Below are 17969 nucleotides of genomic sequence, written 5' to 3'. Positions count from 1 at the left end.
GTGAAACACTGATTTTTTGGAGATAAGATTAAAAGAGAGAATGTAAACACAAACCTTAATTGTTTTCGGATAGTGTAGCTGTGTCCACTGATTTTTTTTGGAGATTGATTCGTAAACACTGATTTTTTTGGAGAAGAAGGTAAACATTCGATTTTTTATTTGAATCCTATTTCGTGTTTTTTGTTTTTCACACTGATTTTTTTTTGGAGAAGAAGGTAAACATTTCGTGTTTTTTGTTTTCAAAATTCCTGAAATTTTGGTTTTTCTGGAATTTCGTTTTTTGTTTTTCTGATTTCTGTTGTCCGTAGGATCAGTTCTGTTGATGCACGAGATGAAAGGTGTGGATCGGTTGTGTCCACAATGTGGCTACAGTACTTGTGGCTGTATCCCCCATTATATATATTAATGTATTAGAAAAAAAATCAAATATAAACAAGTACTTGTTCATAGTTGTCCTCGGCGGCCTTCTTTTTCATCATCCTTCTTCATCTTCTGGAAGCGTTGTAAGATCAATTCGGTATCAATGCTATCAAAAACTTTTTTTTCAATATATATTATTAAACAATCATTCAACCACTCATCCGCCATCCGATTGCTCAGACGATTCTTTATGATATTCATAGCAGAAAATACCCTCTCCACAATGGCAGTAGCAACATGTAAAATCAGCGCCAACTTAATCAACAAATAAATAAGTGGGTACACAATGTCTTTCTTCCTCTCAACCATTTTTTTGGCTAGGCCGCTAATTCCATTTACTTCACCAAACTTAGTATCGGAACGCACATCAATAATATAATTTTCAAGCTGATCCGCTAATTCTATCTGATCTATCTCTGAAAAATCATATCATCGGGATAAAGTCTAGCAAAACGGATCAACTTTTGCTTATTGAAAGCAACAAACGATTCACTAGGATCAAAACAAACCATACAAAGAAGTAATTCTGTGTTTACTTCATTAAACCGGTCGTTTAACTCTTGAATTTGCAAATCAATACAGTGATAGAATAATCCAACACGATAGTAATGTAAATTGGTGTTTCCTTCTGCTCTTCGTCGAGACCTCCCTCGAGCCATATACCTCTATTCCATATTTGGAACAACCACATCATGTTTGACACATAGTGAAGAAACTTCAGTCAGGAGACTATCCTACCCATCATCTCTCATCGCCTGTAAGCGTACCTTTGTTATTTTAACAAGAGCCATGGAATTGACAATGTCTTGGTCTTCACGTTGCAAAGCCTTTGACAAATCATTACTAATTCCTAGTATCACTTTCATCAAATACAAATTGAAGATAAATTCAAAAGACTGCACTTAATCTAATAATCTGTAAGCCTCACCTCTTTGTTCCGAGCTTGAACCATTTTCCGCTACATTATCAAGCACATCAACTACTGAACCATAAGTGGTTATCATGCCAAGAATTGTATAATAGTGTGAGTCCCATCGAGTGTCACCATTTCGCTTAAGACTAGTCTCATGATTCAACCCTTTGCCACTTGAAATTTCTCCATTTTGTAACGCTGCAACAACTTTAGCCTTCATTGCATCGCGCAACATATCCCGTCGCTTACATGATGTTCCAACAGTATTTACCACATTAAAGAGAATACTAAAAAGGTTAGTGATTGACTCATGGTTCTTTGCAACTGCTACAAGGGGTAACTGAAGTTGATGGGCAAAACAATGAACATAAAATGCAGACTCATTCTCCTTCATTACAAGTGCTTTTAGGCCATTCAAATCACCTTGCATATTGCTGGCCCCATCATACCCTTGTCCACGCAGTCTAGATATGCTCAACCCATGCTTGGAGAACAACTCATCGATTGCCTTTTTAAGTGTTAATGCACTAGTTTCCTTAACATGCACAACTCTAAAAAATCTCTCAATCACGCAACCTTTCTTATCGACATAACGCAAAACAACTGTCATTGCTCCTTAATTGATATATCACGTGCTTCATCAACTAAAATAGCAAACAATAAATTTCCATGCATAATCTTTTAGAATAGCATTTGTTGTTTCCACAGCAGACAAATTCACAATATCTTTTTGGATATCAGGCGATGTCAATTTCCGATTTTTAGAAGCATTATCAAGAACTTTCTTAATGACTTCGTTATGATCTTTCAGAAATCGTATAAGTTCAAGAAAATTACTTTTATTGATCGACTCATCTGATTCATCATGACCACGGAAAGCTAAACCTTGTCTCAAAAGAAACCTAATGCAATCAGTTATTGCAGTTAGGTGTATTCGATAATCCCTTCGAACTTGGTCAGATTGTCTGTGAAGAAATGTCTCGATATGCTGCTCTTGATTTAACAAAACATGTGCTGCCCTATAAGCAATATTATGAGCACTATTTGGTCCTCCAACGTGCTCCTTTAATTTGGTTTTTCTTTCCCAATTAGTAAACCCCCTGTAAGAAAAAAAAATATATATCCCCACCTCCTTGTGCCTCTTTATTAGGTTTAAAGAGATAACAATATAGACAAAACGCGGCATCCTCGTAAATACTATATTCCAACCAACTAAACTCTTCATACCACTCTTTCTGAAAGCGTCAGATTCTCTTGCCTCTTGTTCTTAGAGGAAAAGCATGATTAGGCTGGCAAGGACCCCTAATTAAGCAGATATGTTCTTCTCACCGAGTCTTGATCATTATATTAGGATGATAATCTGAAATCTTTTTCCTCAGTGCAGGGTCTCCATGAAGACTAGACTAGACAAGTCAAGTTTTTCACGATTTTCACGTTGAACCCGCTTTGACGTGGGTTGTTCAACACCACCATCCTCAATTTCTTGGTGACTTCGCTTTGAAGAGGATCCTACTTCAACACTAACAACAATATTTGTTTTATTAGGTGGTTGAGTAGGTTGAGTGGGCAACGACTTTCCTTTGATCAAATACTTTAACATATCTGTTTAAATAATTAAAATAAACCATTAATCAACTAAATTGAAATTGCACTAATTAAAATAAACTACCAATGTTATTATGACAGTCACAAAATAAAATTAAATAAAAATATGTGGTTTAATGAATTCACAAAAAGAATACAAAAAAATTAAAAAAACATGGTTTAGGAATCAACTTAATATGAAAAGATAAAAAATAAGACAAGAAATTTAATAATATTAGGCTTACCTATAAAACTTTAGAAATTATGGATAGTTAATTAGAATAATAGAGAGAAAGGTGGAACTATGAAAAAGTGGGGTACCTGGGTCGTGGGTTTTGTTTAATTTTTTGATAAAGAGGCAAAGAGTCAAACTGGAGTAAGATATTTTTGTTTCGTTATTTGTTTCAATTGTTTGGTTTCAGTTTGTGTGTCAGTGTGTGTTGTGCTTTTTATTTTGTCTTTTGTCGGTTATGGGTTATGGGTTTTTAGTTAGACTTCGAGGCGAACACTGTTAACCCAAGTACTTTAGTACTTTATACAGTTACACTGTTAAGTAGTTGAGTCTTTTTCGGATATGGCTTTTTGGTTTCTGTGAATAGTAAAAAAAAATTGTTTGCCGAAAGTTGAAGGTGAGCCAGGGCGTACCCTGGGCCCCCTTGGCTCCGCCACTGTCTACCTGTAGTTGCCGGCCCATACTTTATAAGAAGAAGAATGGCTTACTAGGTATCAGCATCATCGTATTCATTGGATTGGGCAGTATTATTATTATTATTATTATTATTATTAGAGAAACAGATAATACACAGCTGTTATTGCATTTAATTTAATCACTTGAGAGAAAAATAATAATAACAAGGTTTTTTATGCGGCCATATGGCCAAGATCTTTTTAGAATTTTCCATGGTACCAAGGAGTTAGAGTAGAGTTTCAACCATTTCCATCGGATTCTATTTTAGCTAGAGTAAATTTTGTTTAGATGCCTACTTTCTCACCGGCTAATGCTAGTGCCCACATATTGTCTTATGCAGTTTAGCCTAGAACCTATATATAAAACACAACACATTTTCACTATTGACTGGAGTGACAACTTTATGTGCTTAAAAAGATAGCAATGAAAGTTTCAATACATGAATGAAGTTCCATTTTCAACTAAAATTCAAAAGGTATATAAGAACTTGAAAATATGATGCATAGTTCTCACTCACCTAGACATAGAGACACACCGTGAGCAAACCTATCATGAGTTACTACTTACTACTAATTTTTTTTAGCACAAACTACCAAATTGTTATGATATTAAGTCGGTCACTAAAAATTTAAGCTGGGATTGAGAGTTAAATCCAAGATCTATTTCTAGAACAAAGTAAGCTAGAGTGCTTCGTATCTTCACCAAAAAAAAACTTAGCAATTGGTGTTCCCACAAAGTGATCATCCCACCTGGTGTAGTTTATTTAAGTACTATAATCCGTTGCTATCGATCTCCAATGCATCTTCAAGGTGGTTGTCGAAATTGCATTTAAATTTGAACTTACCTATTAGACAATTCCAGAAGTTGTTTGGAAATGAGAAGCTCCATATAACAGGTGATTCAAATCTTTTTCATGTTACCCACATGCACTGCACCTTGAAGCCATTTTCACATACCACTTCCCCCCTGTGATTTTGGCCTGTTGTAACATTTAGCTAGACATTTATATTTGTACATTAATTATAACTTCCTTTAGTTTTAGTAGTAAGATAACCACTCCATCTTCCTTTTAAGTTGCAAAACATTAGAGTTGTTGTTGAAGCTAGGTTGTTACTGATGCTACTATATTAGCATCCACACGTACAATTTCAACCATCCCCACCTAGGATGACATAATATTCAGCCCAATAGTTAGTGTTGATACTGCAAGTTTCTCGAGCAGAAAATTACATTAATTGTATCTATAAAATGCTCCAAATACTTCAAGTTCTAGGTTGCCCTTAGAAGCTCTATTAGTTTTGATCTTGACCTATGATGGCCATCTTATTTGTAGGTAGTAGGTGCAGTGCCATAAATATATTTGCTAGGTACTCCTAATAGGTGCAAGAACGTTCTCCTCAAAATTGTTGTTTTTGTAGACCATTTTAAAACCGAATAGGCTTGAGTGATCCACGTCTTCATAGGAAATGAATATGTTCATATGCACCATAGAGTGACAATCACGTACACCAAATACAGTTATTGGTTTGGCCCTATCTATTTCCGTAAAGAACTACAATACATTGCCATCTCCAGTGCATCTTCAAGGCAGTCAATAAGTTTGAATTTATCATATAACGTAATTTAAAAAAAAAACAATACATACATTAGTATAAAGTTTTTTTTTTTAATGAAAGTGGAAATTTTATTGATAATGATAACGAGTTTTATAAATGATTAAGACAAGCGTGCAACAAGTTCCGCTGCAAGTCCTTTCTGAATGGCAAATCCTATCCTCTTAAATACAAACTCGTTAGAACCAGCTGTTATTACATTATTATCCATAACTTTCTACATCCTCTTAAGAAACCCAACAGACTATTGTGTCAATAAACAAAAAGTGTCGAAACTGAATGGAATGAAACAATGTTAGTTAGCTTTACAAGCATCCTTGTGTTTCTCAATCTTCCTTGCCGCTGCTCTATTAGCTATTTCTTCCACCTCAAAGACTCCATTCCTAAGCCCTACCAACGGAGAGGCTCCAGTTTCATCAACACATGCATGTTTCCCTTCAGACTAACTGTAGATCAATATATCCGTAGGTCGAAGTGTCAATCATCCTCTCATTCGGATCAGTGAAGAAAGTTGACAGGAGCCTCCTTCGTCACTTGTACCCCAGCCCTCCAAAATGCATCACATAAAATATCTCTGACATGATCATGATGGTATTTGAAACCTGGAAAATGTCGACAATGTGTTGCATGGTCCCCGAAGGCATCCAATCTACTCTTTTTGCAAACAGGGCATAAACCACCATCAGAGTACAAAGAAATCATGAGACAGTACCGGAGAATAGAACAATACTCCACCGGCGACATACGATGTCCAAGTCCTTCTATCGGAATAGCAAGTAAAAAATCCTTTGCGTGTTCCGACTGCAAGCATCCCATGACTACCTTTTGACGAGTAGATAAATCAAACTCCCTCTCGAGACCAACAACAATCCTATCGTAGAATGCTTCCGCTAAAACGTTTTGTGGTTTTGAGGGAATGGTAGCATTCATAGTCAAAGAATTGAGGTCAAAATCGAGTAGGCAAAGACTCAATGCATTGCTAGCAACATCAAGAATCTCATCCAAAGGCACTGGGCCACAACTCCTACAAATGTGGTTATGAAGCTCAAAAGTCTGAAAACGGGATGCCACAAAATCAAATGTAGAGACATCAGTGGCACAATAAATACCTAAACCACCGAGACATAATGGGAGTGTCAATAAACGTCACTGCAAATCACCGAAACCAGGACCATCAGAAACCACAATACCCTGGAGAACACTGCGGAGATGCCGATCAATTAAAGGTATGAGCTGCCTCTTTGATTATTATTATATATTTTTTTAAATGTAGCATAATTGTAATTATAATGTAGCATTTAGACTTTAGACATTTAAAGAGCTCTAACTCAAAGTTAGGACTTCTATTACCTACATATTACATGTATATTGAATTTAGTAATTAATAGATAGATTTGTTTCTTTCTGATGAAATCTTGTTGTCTTTCTTGTATACTTATAATATATAAGGATTATCCTTTTTTGTTTTTGAAAGACTCACTCTCCGTTCACTTAAAGCTCTTGTTAGGTTTTCTACTTTAACGAGTCTATTGTTGCAATTGGATCATTTTATCAAGTGATTGTGTCTTTATCCTCTTTATAATCCCTACACCATATTCATTATATATGTACCTTAAGAAGTGCTACAATCTGCCTTCTCACCCTCGTAGCATTAGAGTTGAATTAGTTGTACACAAATTTATATGAAATTCTTATTTTATGGAGACCAAGGGCATTCATGCACTGAAAAAAAAAAATATGTAAGCATCGTTGGTCCTCCATCTTCATGTCCATGTTGGCGGTATATACATCCTTTTTGCCATGGATTAACCTGGATTACACATACATTGAACTACAATTGCTTAAATTACAGTATTCAAAATCAGTCTAAACTTTTACAACATATATTGTACTACAGAAACTCATACACAGGATTATCATTCCATTTCTGACAGAGTAGTATATTTGGATATAGGAATAAGTTAATCCTAATTAATGAAAATGCATTGTTATATATATATATATATATATATATATATATATATATATATATATATATATATATATATATATATATATAATATTTAGAGGGTTAAGGCAGACCCCACACCGAAGGCTCATCAACCTCGAAGGGTACTTAGCCCGAAGGCTCTCGCCAATGCTCCCATTTTGAGTAGACCCAACTGCCTCCACCTTGTCCATGACGACTTGCTTTCACTCCTCGGTCCACCTAGAAACTGCATTGTTGCCCAGAAGTCTAATGCCTTCTGAAGCTCTGGGCTATCAAAGAGATATACAACAAATTAGTTAAGCTAGATATATAAACAGATGTGCATAGAAATCAAAATGAAAAAGTTAGTTTAAGATACATAGTGAAATCTCTACATACTATATGCTAATGCTGCAATGCTTAAGATTTGGTTATTTCGGTTATTAATTTTTAATTTTTAATGTTGTGATTGGTCCAAAGTTCTAAAATTCAACTATATATTTTATTAGGACTCCAAATGCCAATAAAAAGCCAAGAAGGTGATTTGTCAAACTACAACCCCATAAGACCCATGACACCATGAATTGGTGAAAATATTAATATGATCACAATGGCTTAGAGAACATACTGCAAAGATAAAGAGCTGGCGGGAATCTGAGTACCCATAGAAAACCACATTTAGGTGATTGTCAACTTAATGCCAAGTTGCCAACTAACACAAACAAAACAAAAATGACAAAATAAAGTTTGCCCTGTATACAATGGGTAAGAGAACATAACGCAAAGGTAAAGAATCTGCGACTTACAATAGTAATTAATCATCACTCGTTGAACATTTAACTGTTTGATTTCAACGATTGCAAAGGCGTCCCAAAGTCTATTTCTGATAAAAAGGAGAGAATTGGAAGAATTTGATCAATGTTAACTATGAATATAAACCTTTAGTTATACATTAATACAATGTGTTTATTACAATTTGATATATTCTATGCACTCCTCGCAACTTACTTTTAGAATCTTCATTAGTTTGTCTAAAATATTATAACGCAGAGTTAAATGACAAAAAACTATATGGAGAACATAAACATAAATATACACAGGGGCGGACCCAACATTTCAACTCTCTCTGGGCTAAACAACGATAGCCAAAGTCTTAAACAAAAAAAAATAATATACATACACATTCCAATCCTTTGATAGTTGAGACAAACTTGTTTAATGGATTCAATCCCTTAAGGATTGGGACGAAGTTGTTCAATGGGATCAACTCTTTGGAGCTTTGAACGGCCTTGATCATCCTTTTCAATAGTTCTAGCAACATTGGATGTCTCAGTTTCTTTTGGTTTAAAGAATGAATCTATCTTTCGTACTCCCTTTAGCATTTTAGACGTCTGAAACGTTAAAATAAAAAAGTAAAAAAACTCACACATTTATCTATAAACTCACGCACTTCAATTCTAACAAGCACCAAAATTTAAATCTAAAGAAGAAAAACATTACATCTCGACACGACGACACATTAACACATAACATACAAAATTTCACAATCAACGAACCATATCAACATTTCAAATTTCAAACAATAATTTTCACATATCTAAAACCTACATTCCACCAAATCAAGCAATGCAAATTTAAAAAAAATAACCAAAATCATTTATTTCCACAATTACACAAATCCACAATAAACAAACTAGCTTACACTAAAAAACTCACCTCTTAAAACTTTATGCTTCTTCCTCAGTTAACTGACCACCAAACAAGTAAACAACACTTTACTAATCTTATCAGATGGCTGCAAATAATCAAAACCAAAAACCAATTAACCATCAACATTTCATATTTTAAAAAACAAAGGAGGAAAAAAAAAAAAAAAAAAAAAAAAAAACTAACATATATATAATAAATTACCCGGGGAGAACGAATAGTAGAATGAGTGAAGAACGTGGATTAGAATTAGGCAATTAGAGTTTTTAGTGAGGAATGAAGAATCAAGACATCAAGAGATATCGCCGGGTTGTTCTTTTGTTTATCGTCTGTATTTCTGTTCAAGAGATATCGCTGGATTCTTTTGGTTATAGCTGGGTTTTGTCTTGACTTTTGAGCAATTGGGCTGGGCTTTAGATTTAGAGTTAGATATATACTATTTTATTTTTTTTATATACTATTTTATTTTTTTTACCCAAATAGACTCCGAGCTAAAGCCTGGTGCAGCCCTCTCCTGGGTCCGCCCCTGAATATACAATTAGCAAATTTAGAAGTTATCCATCTCAACTTTTTGATGTTAATTTTAAATGACATCAGAAAAATAGTGTATCACATGACTGAAAACTTTGATGGATTCTTACCTAATGGAGCTCATTCTCGACCTTTTCATAACCAATCTTCAGCAAGGCAGATTAAGAATTTAGAGAAGGTCTCTGACAATAATGATAGTCCTTGATTAGATGGGAGATTTGGAAAATGTACGTAGTGATCACTGCAGAGGGAGAGAAAATAACGTTTTTAGGGTTCTAAAAATCCTTAGTGGAGACATTTATAGAATCTAGTTACAAATTAACAATTACATACACATTCAACTCCATTAAGAGTAACATAAATGACTTCCAAATTCTAACCACTTGTAAACAACAAGTATTTACCAATTCAGCAAGGACTTCCAGGATCACCACTAAGCACACTAGGTTCCTCGCTTAAGGACAGGCTGCTACTTAGAAATATTAGTCCTCAAATGTCACATAGGCATTTGCATTATGGAACACCTAGTAACAATATTGATAAGTATTAAATTGGATGTTATTCTAACTCACACTTATATCAATTATCTTACTCTCAATTCATGTTGAAATATAGTTCGAGTAAAGGTATCGCCCCATGCCTAACATTGAAGCACTTGTCCACAACTTAGTTAGATTACTCAAGAGAAACCTTAAATGAGAGAAGGCTTTAGGTGGAAGTTTTTACACTACTCTTGAATTATTTTACCTTAACTTACAATTTACGTAAACTTCATTTGTACTTACTTACACAAAGAGAATTTAGAGAGAGAGAAAAATATGTGGAGAGTTATATGTGGAGGATTAACTCCACTCATGCAAGGATAACTACTATTTTTAATCAATTTATTACAAGAACTATAATCATTATTGGGTTCATAGGCAAACCCAAGAATAATACCAAGTTTGATCCCTAGTGGATTTATCTTATCTCTAAGACAACCTACTAGCATGAGGACTTATTATGGTACTCTATCTCTAGAATACCTTAACAAGTCCTAGCTTGTTATTAACATAAACTATTTTGGAGTTGATGTTGATAACAAGCTTGTGAAAAATTAAAGTAATGAAAAACTCCATTAATGGAGCTTCTCCTCACATGAGCATCATCAATTAGCTCATGATCCTAGGACCTATGAACTACTTATAAGAGATACTTAAGAAGAATTAGAGATTGAGAAGAAGAAGAAGAAAAAGAAGGGCTACAAGACCACAAATCACAAGTAAATTGGCAAGTTTATTTAGAGTACCACCCCTCCTATTTATAGTTTCAAAGGAGTGAAATGGGTAGCCAATATTACATCTTACATTTTCAATCCAAAGGTTACAAGTTAATCTACTTTTATAATGGAATTTTTTTAATCTAAGTGGAAAAAAATGGTGAATAGTAATTCCCATTACAAGATAAATAATTATGAGTGGTTTGTGCATGTATTAAGTGGAGAAAGTGGGTGATTACATAAGCTTCCACTTAATGACATCATGATGAATAGTAATTAGATTTTTATTTTGTCTTGGTTCGGACTTGTTTTAATTCTCAGTATAGTAAATTGATAAAACCTATATACCATTGTGTAGAGCTTGTCACGCTGATCGTTTTGACAGGTCATACGCCCAAAACGGAGTTCGGAGTTAAAAGATATGATTTTCTGAAGTTTCGTTGACTTTTCTACAAGATTTGACCAGGGTTGACCCGGAATTGACTATTTTGACCAGGCTTCATGGGATTGATTATGATATTTTTCAGCTTCCAATGGGCTTCTTTTGGACTTGATAAAAAGGTTTTGTTTCCAATTAACATATTCACCTTGTTTCCATGCTAAAATGCCGATTTTGTTAAAATTTCATCGTTTACGTGTCGAAATCTGCAAAAACATGAAAATACAATTAATTTGCATTTATTACACACATAATTAACCAATATGTAATGTCTCTACAGAGTTTATATTATAGTTTTGGGTGTTTATCTAATATTATGACTGAAACGAATGAGAACAAATCATTAGGAATAAAAACAAACATAAAGACTTTGAGAATGGCAGTGAGTAACACCGCAAAGAGTCTGGTGTATGTAAAACTTTCTACATGATCATATTAGAAATTAGAAATGAGATATTAAACTACAACATCATCAGGACCACTATCAATGATAAATTCAGTACTTCTATCTTACTATCAACTAAATGCTTGATGGTTTTATGAAAAGTGGTTTGTTGTTTTATGCTTTTAGTTCTAGTTTCTGTTTTTGTTTGTAGTTAATGTTTTGAAAGGTATCTAAGGAAAATGATGTGTTCTAGCTAGTTCACTTATGATGTGTACTATGGAAGCTAGTTGGGGTTTAAATAAAGAGTATTCTACTCATACTCCCTCTATAACTCTCTTGGGACTCCATTTCCTATGTAGCTATCAAAATCCTATTCTATTTCCAATTTAAAAAAACAAAAACAAAAACAAACATAGAAACAAATTAATAACAAATAACTTACCTAATTAAATACCTTAAACCAAAAATAGTAACAGATAAATAAAAAAAACTTGCCTACATTTCCACAAACAAATAAATAATAAACTTAACGCCCAAAAAAGTTGAATTCCAAGTGCGAAACAAATTATCCTATTTTTTGACATTTATATACACCATATATATGAACCCTTTGTTCAAGTCAATAGTTAGAGAACTATATGATTTTTTATTTTTTATTTTTTTTACTCCATTCCAAATTAATATAAACTAAAGAAATAAAAAGATGAATTTTGTGACAAGAAAAAGAGAGGTAATTGTGAATAAAGATGGTGAATTATTTGGGCGCCCCAATTTTTTTAAGCGTTTATTATTATTATTATTTTTTTCCTAATTTATTTTCTTTCTTTTTTATGTTTGATTTGTTTGTTGAAATACAGGTAAATTTTTTGTTATTTATTTGTTACTATTTTGAGTTTTAGTTATTTAATTGGGAAAGTTATTAGTTATTTATTTGTTTCTATTTTATTTATTTATTTATTTGTTGGAAAGAGAGATATATATATAATTTGGATGTCAAGTAAGATATGGAGTCCCTAGGGAGTTATTAAGGGAGTCTAAATAGATATTTTGTTAAATAAAATAGAGACATGTATTGGCTTTTCAACGATTTTTTTGATTAAAATCCCGAGAGAAAATTCACTCATAGGCGCTTAGGAGCGAAAAGTCTCCTAAGCACCCATCCACCATACATCTAGTATCTCTTTTAACTATTGATTAACTTTAGTTAATTAAAATCTAAACAAATATTTATTTTATTCTCTCTCCAAATCATTTTATTTTTTTCTCAACAAAACTTTCATTACTTTGTGTATGGTGGAGAAAAAAGTAATGAAAGTTTTGTGGAGAAAAAAATAAAATGATTTGGAGAGAATAAAATAAATATTTGTTATATAAAATATTTGTTATATGTTTTGTGGAGAATAAAATAAAATAAATATTTGTTATATATAATATATATAACAAATATTTATTTTATTCTCTCTCCAAATCATTTTTTGTTTTTTGATAAACACAAAGTACTAAAAGTTTTGTGGAGGAAAAAATTAAATTAATTTGGAGAGAGAATAAAATAAATATTGACATACGCAATCCAAAAGCAGATTTGCACATTGCACTACTATGGATAGTATCTCCACAAAAAATCACCTCAATTGGATGTGTCTAGTCTTGTCAAAAGAGTGTTAAAAGTATGGACCGTTACATAAATTTCAAATTTGAACTCAATTTTTGATAGGGTTAGACGTGTTCAAAGGAACTGATTTTCTTTGGAGATGATCTCCATGATGTAAATATCACACCCCTAAAAAATTAGCTCTTAGTTCATTATGTAGATAGGTAGGATTGCGTATGTAAATTCCGTATGTCATTTCTGTATGTCGACATAACCAGCCCGATATATATATATATAGTAGTGCTCTCATCCGGACTCCCTTAACAAAATAAATTCATGACCTATTAAAATTCACGTGAGCACTCCCACTTTTCTCTCGGGTTCCAATTTTCTCTCTCCTCTAATCATTAACTACTCCTACATTCTCTCTCTTTAGTATATTCTCTCTCCAGTAATTTTTTCCTAAAACATAATAAAGACTCCTACTTGTTTCTCTCTCTTCGCATGTGGTTACTTTTTTTTTAGTGAATACTGATTCACTCATATTCTCTCCATCTCTCTCCATACTAGAGTATTGACTAAATTAATTAACTACATAGGCTCAACCAAAAGCAATGTACAAAATGCATTGGAATCAATTCTTTACTACTAAAAGCAATAACATTCACAAGAAATTCATAGTAGAAAAATAACACAGCACGCAATCTCTCACTTTATACCAACCCAAATTCTCATTGTAATTCTCCCTACGATCCTACACTCCAACCAACTTTATTTCTCTAACTTCACTACTATTACCAGCTCCATTTCTCACAACTTCAGTTTTAACACTTCATAACACATGCATAGTCTGACACGCATGCTCCTTTAAAAAACAACTTCATCTCCAATTCCATTCTCACTTGTCATTTTCCGAGTTACCACCATCCGTTGAACCTATAATTTCCACCAGTATATATCAGTATAACAAAAAAAAAATTGGGAAAAACACATGAATTAAATAACAATGAACATTACTTGTTAACATAGGACAATTTCTTTTGTCATGTGATTGTCCACTGAGTCCACATCCATTACAACGCCTAGCAGAAGCTATTGCTTTCTCTTTCCCCCTTTGTAATCTATGTTTCCCACATCCCTTGGCCCTAACCATATTTTTTCCACTGCCGAGATATTTTTTCCTTCGGAGCTACTCCAGCCCCTCTATTAGCGATCACTTCCTTAATCTTTTCGCGAACCAATTTCATATATATATAGTTATTCTCTAAAAAGTAGCTACTTAAGTTAATTTAAAATAAGTACGTAAGTAAAACTTCACCGAAAAAATGAATTCAAGCCTAATATTTTGTGAATATGATATACTCATCATAAAGATCATCTCCACAAAATTTTAGCTCATTTGGTAACATTAGCAAAATAACGCATTGCCTTCCTCATCAATCCTCGTCTACACTGTTTTCATATCCTCATTTTCTCCTTCATCTTTCTTGAAAAAGACGGCTAGATTATCGTAATCATGAGCAGACCTACAGAGTTCATGAGCCATGTGCATAAGGTCTCCGAACCCGACAAATCCCATAACAAAAGATGGTTTATGGTGATACTCTTCTCTCATGAAAGCTCGCATAATGATATTATAAATATCAATTTCTTTCTACCACACTCTACGTCTTTCTTTGGAGTATAACCGAATTCAACCCAATGGGAAGCAGTGTTGTTGTCATTTAGAATAATTGATGGTGATTGGTTTGTTTTTTTGGGGTTGAAACTTCTTAACAAGTTTTGAACTTTTATGGATATGTAGATGGAATACGACTCCAATAAATTGATAGGAGAATTTGAGTCATACTACATAAAGGTCTAGATTTTTCGAGTTTGTCATATCAATGGTTGCTCTTGCCAGACCAGTTTTAATATTTACCTTACTGAGTTTGGAGGCATCACTTAATTAGGAGATATATAACATTCCCTCTAGAAACTAGTTCTCTCAAATTCTTAGTGACATTTGCCATTGCCAAACAAAGAAGAAGAAACAAATTAGTTAGAAAGAAAGAAATTAAAGAAGGTTGCAACTTAATGGACAAGCCAAAGAATTACCGCCAGTTGTTGAATAAAGATTAAATGTTTAAAACCATTAACTGATTGAATTCAATCTTGACTGACTATCATTGAATCTCATTGAGCGACATACAACAAAACTTAACAAGGTGAATTTAAAGCAGCAGTAACTGCGCGAGGAGAAGGATAAACTAATTAAAAAAATAAAATAAATCCTGTTAGTTTATGTGAGTCACCATATGGAACAACTGCAGAAGCACTATTTCTAAATTGTCTTATTATTTCTTGTTCAAACAATTGTTATATTCAAACATTTGGCGCAACATCATATTAGTTAATATCCCTCTAGAGAACCATAATTACAATATGTTATAGCGGAATTGGTATTAATCAAATTTCCACAACATGTTACAATTACAAAACACATGAGGAACCAAATAGATATAAGATTTAAAATTTGCTTAAAAATACACAAGAGAAAGAACCTCACATGGATTATCTACTAGACAAGAATAATGCCCACTAGCTGAACAATCAATATTTTTCAATGGCAGAATGAGTGATTACAACTTGAGAATATGCTGCAATTGAGTTCTAGCGGAATGGCTAGAAAATCTAAGCCTACCTTCTTGAAACCAATAAATTATTAAATGGACTACGAGAGAGAACAATCTCTATCACTAGTTTCAAGATGCTTCCATATATAAGAGTATAAGACCACAAGACATTAATGCAATGCATACAATGACCACTGGGATTGCCTTCGAGAAATATTATTTACATAAACTCAAACTACTTAAAAAGAAGTCAGGTGACTAAGTGACTATAATCTCCAAAGATTGCATTCGCCTAGCAGTTTGTAGTATAGATCGATACCAATCAACAACTTCAACATTACTTGAAAGAATAAAACAGAAACAGAACAAATTATAACTAAATAAGTAAATAGACCTATAAGCTACTTACGTACAACAAGAAGAAAAAAAAAAACCAATTGCATGTTAACATTCTCATTATCACTTTTGAACCTAAAATAGTTGCAGTAGTCCTTTCAAATTCATCATGTAACAAACCACATAACATCATTTTACTTATTTCCAAAAACCTACAACTAGCCTTCTCCATAGTACACACGGAGTATACTTCCTTTTTTAGAAGAGTTGTACACTTCAAATTTATCCGAAGCAAAACCTTTCTAATAAATTCCCACATTCTACAACTATTACTAACAGAGACATATGTCTTGAGGACATGTGGAAGTTTAGTATGGTGCGTAATGTCATACTAGCGACTAATTTTCACGGATTTGCCATAACAAGTACCAAAAATTAAATCTAATTGGAAATTAAATTGCCTCTAAATACCATCAGATTGATTCTTGAGCAAACGAATAATGACATGTCAACATATAAACCCTAAAATGCAAATCCAAATCATCAAACATCATACTAGCTAGGCTATATAATACATAAAAACACACTAAAATACATTTGGAGACAAAATCGAAATGATCATTAGGGCATCACCAATGTAGGCCCTCAATCCTCAAAATAGAGGGCCACATCAACATTTTAGAGGTTAAGATAAGGACAAACATGATATTGAGGACCTCTAAATGAGGGGTTCTACAATGCGACCTCTAAAGCTAAGATTAAAATCGTGAGACACTCTATCATAACAAGTTCTATTGGACTGGTAGCTCTTTACTCGTTATTAAATAGCAAAACGATTAGTTATATTATATATGGGTTAAAAGTGTTGGAAGAGATGTTTAAAAACTAAATTTGGAAGTACCAAAAAAATGAGGGCGACTTGCAATTTTTAGGATGTAACAAACACCAATAAGATTTTCTTTCTTTATTTATTTTTTAAGCGGTAAAACCTATCCAGAAATATGTGCATAACTAACCGGCAACTTGAGGCGGTGAAATTGTTAGTTGAAGAGGACCCTGATTATGAATATCCTCTTACGAATGCCAGACCCCACTTTTGGTTGCTTATGGGATTTTCATATGGAAAAGCAAGTTATCATACAATAGGTAATGAGTGCTCCACTGGTAATTTTACAGAGAATGATCTCCATGATATCCAAATCTAACATGAATATAGACCAGGACCTTTTATACCAGTCTCTAGGTTGCCCCTTCCGGAGTTCTGCTTATGTGGTTCAAACCTTTGGCATAGGACTGATTAAGATTTCCAGTGAAATTATTAGAGAAGCAACCGAGTAAACATAAAGTGTGCATATAGGCGACATTGGGTGGACAACACTGCACCATGCTACATATATGAAGGAGATTAGTCTGCAATTGAAGATATTATTCGGTTCTGTCCAGAGTAAAGTGTGCTGGTCGCGACAATGAATGCTGAAATTTTCTTAGGAAGGTTTTCATGCTTGCGAGAGTTTCTTGAGAAAATCTTCCTAGCAATCAAATGGGTTAAATTCTCAGTGTTTGTGTGCATTTGATAAATGTCTATTTTTATCCCTAGAGATTAATAGGATTATGTGCAATCTCTATTAACCAAATGCTTCTCTAATGAATCTCTATCCACCAAAGCTAAGTTCACACATGGTATAATGTCCTAAATCTCTAGAGATAAAAATAGACATTTACATCTATGACTATTGAGTGTATGCCCGCTTCTCTACCTTTCGGCCAAAATCTAAGTTTTAATATGATTCAAACTATGAAAAGTTGCAAGTGATCAAGTCTTCCCTATGGCTGTTGTTAGGTGGAAATTGCTTTTTAAGTCAAACCCCCATTGACTTTGCCCGGCAGTCAATAAGAGACTGTGCTCTGCCTCGAGATCTG

General features: G+C 33.5%; 1 protein-coding gene and 1 long non-coding RNA gene across 2 annotated transcripts; both read right to left on the bottom strand.

The window, feature by feature from the left end:
* Window positions 1-1154: 1154 nt before the first annotated feature.
* LOC147509533 (uncharacterized) lies at window positions 1155-1943 on the bottom strand. The gene is made up of 2 exons (XM_086597844.1): window positions 1349-1943; window positions 1155-1270 (listed from the first exon to the last, which is right to left on the bottom strand). Exons 1-2 carry the CDS (start codon window positions 1941-1943, stop codon window positions 1155-1157), a joined length of 711 nt encoding a protein of 236 aa, XP_086453970.1.
* Window positions 1944-7288: 5345 nt separating this feature from the next.
* On the bottom strand, window positions 7289-10532 carry LOC147509532 (uncharacterized). Its single transcript, XR_015216574.1, has 6 exons — window positions 9830-10532; window positions 9536-9666; window positions 9370-9420; window positions 8904-8982; window positions 7994-8070; window positions 7289-7477 (listed from the first exon to the last, which is right to left on the bottom strand). It is a non-coding gene; the product is annotated as an uncharacterized LOC147509532 (long non-coding RNA).
* Window positions 10533-17969: the final 7437 nt, after the last annotated feature.

This window comes from Coptis chinensis, chromosome 3 (genome assembly GCF_015680905.1).
Source record: "Coptis chinensis isolate HL-2020 chromosome 3, ASM1568090v1, whole genome shotgun sequence".
NCBI lineage: Eukaryota > Viridiplantae > Streptophyta > Magnoliopsida > Ranunculales > Ranunculaceae > Coptis > Coptis chinensis.
Note: the sequence above shows the minus strand (reverse complement) of the source record. Positions and strands in the feature narration are given on the sequence as shown.

Bases quoted from the DNA above. Each gene is read 5' to 3' on its own strand.
- LOC147509533 (XM_086597844.1), bottom strand. From the start codon at position 1,943: ATGACAGTTGTTTTGCGTTATGTCGATAAGAAAGGTTGCGTGATTGAG. The intron at 1,271-1,348 runs GTGAGGCTTACA...AAGTGATACTAG, and splicing joins TTCAAGCTCGGAACAAAGAG to GAATTAGTAATGATTTGTCA.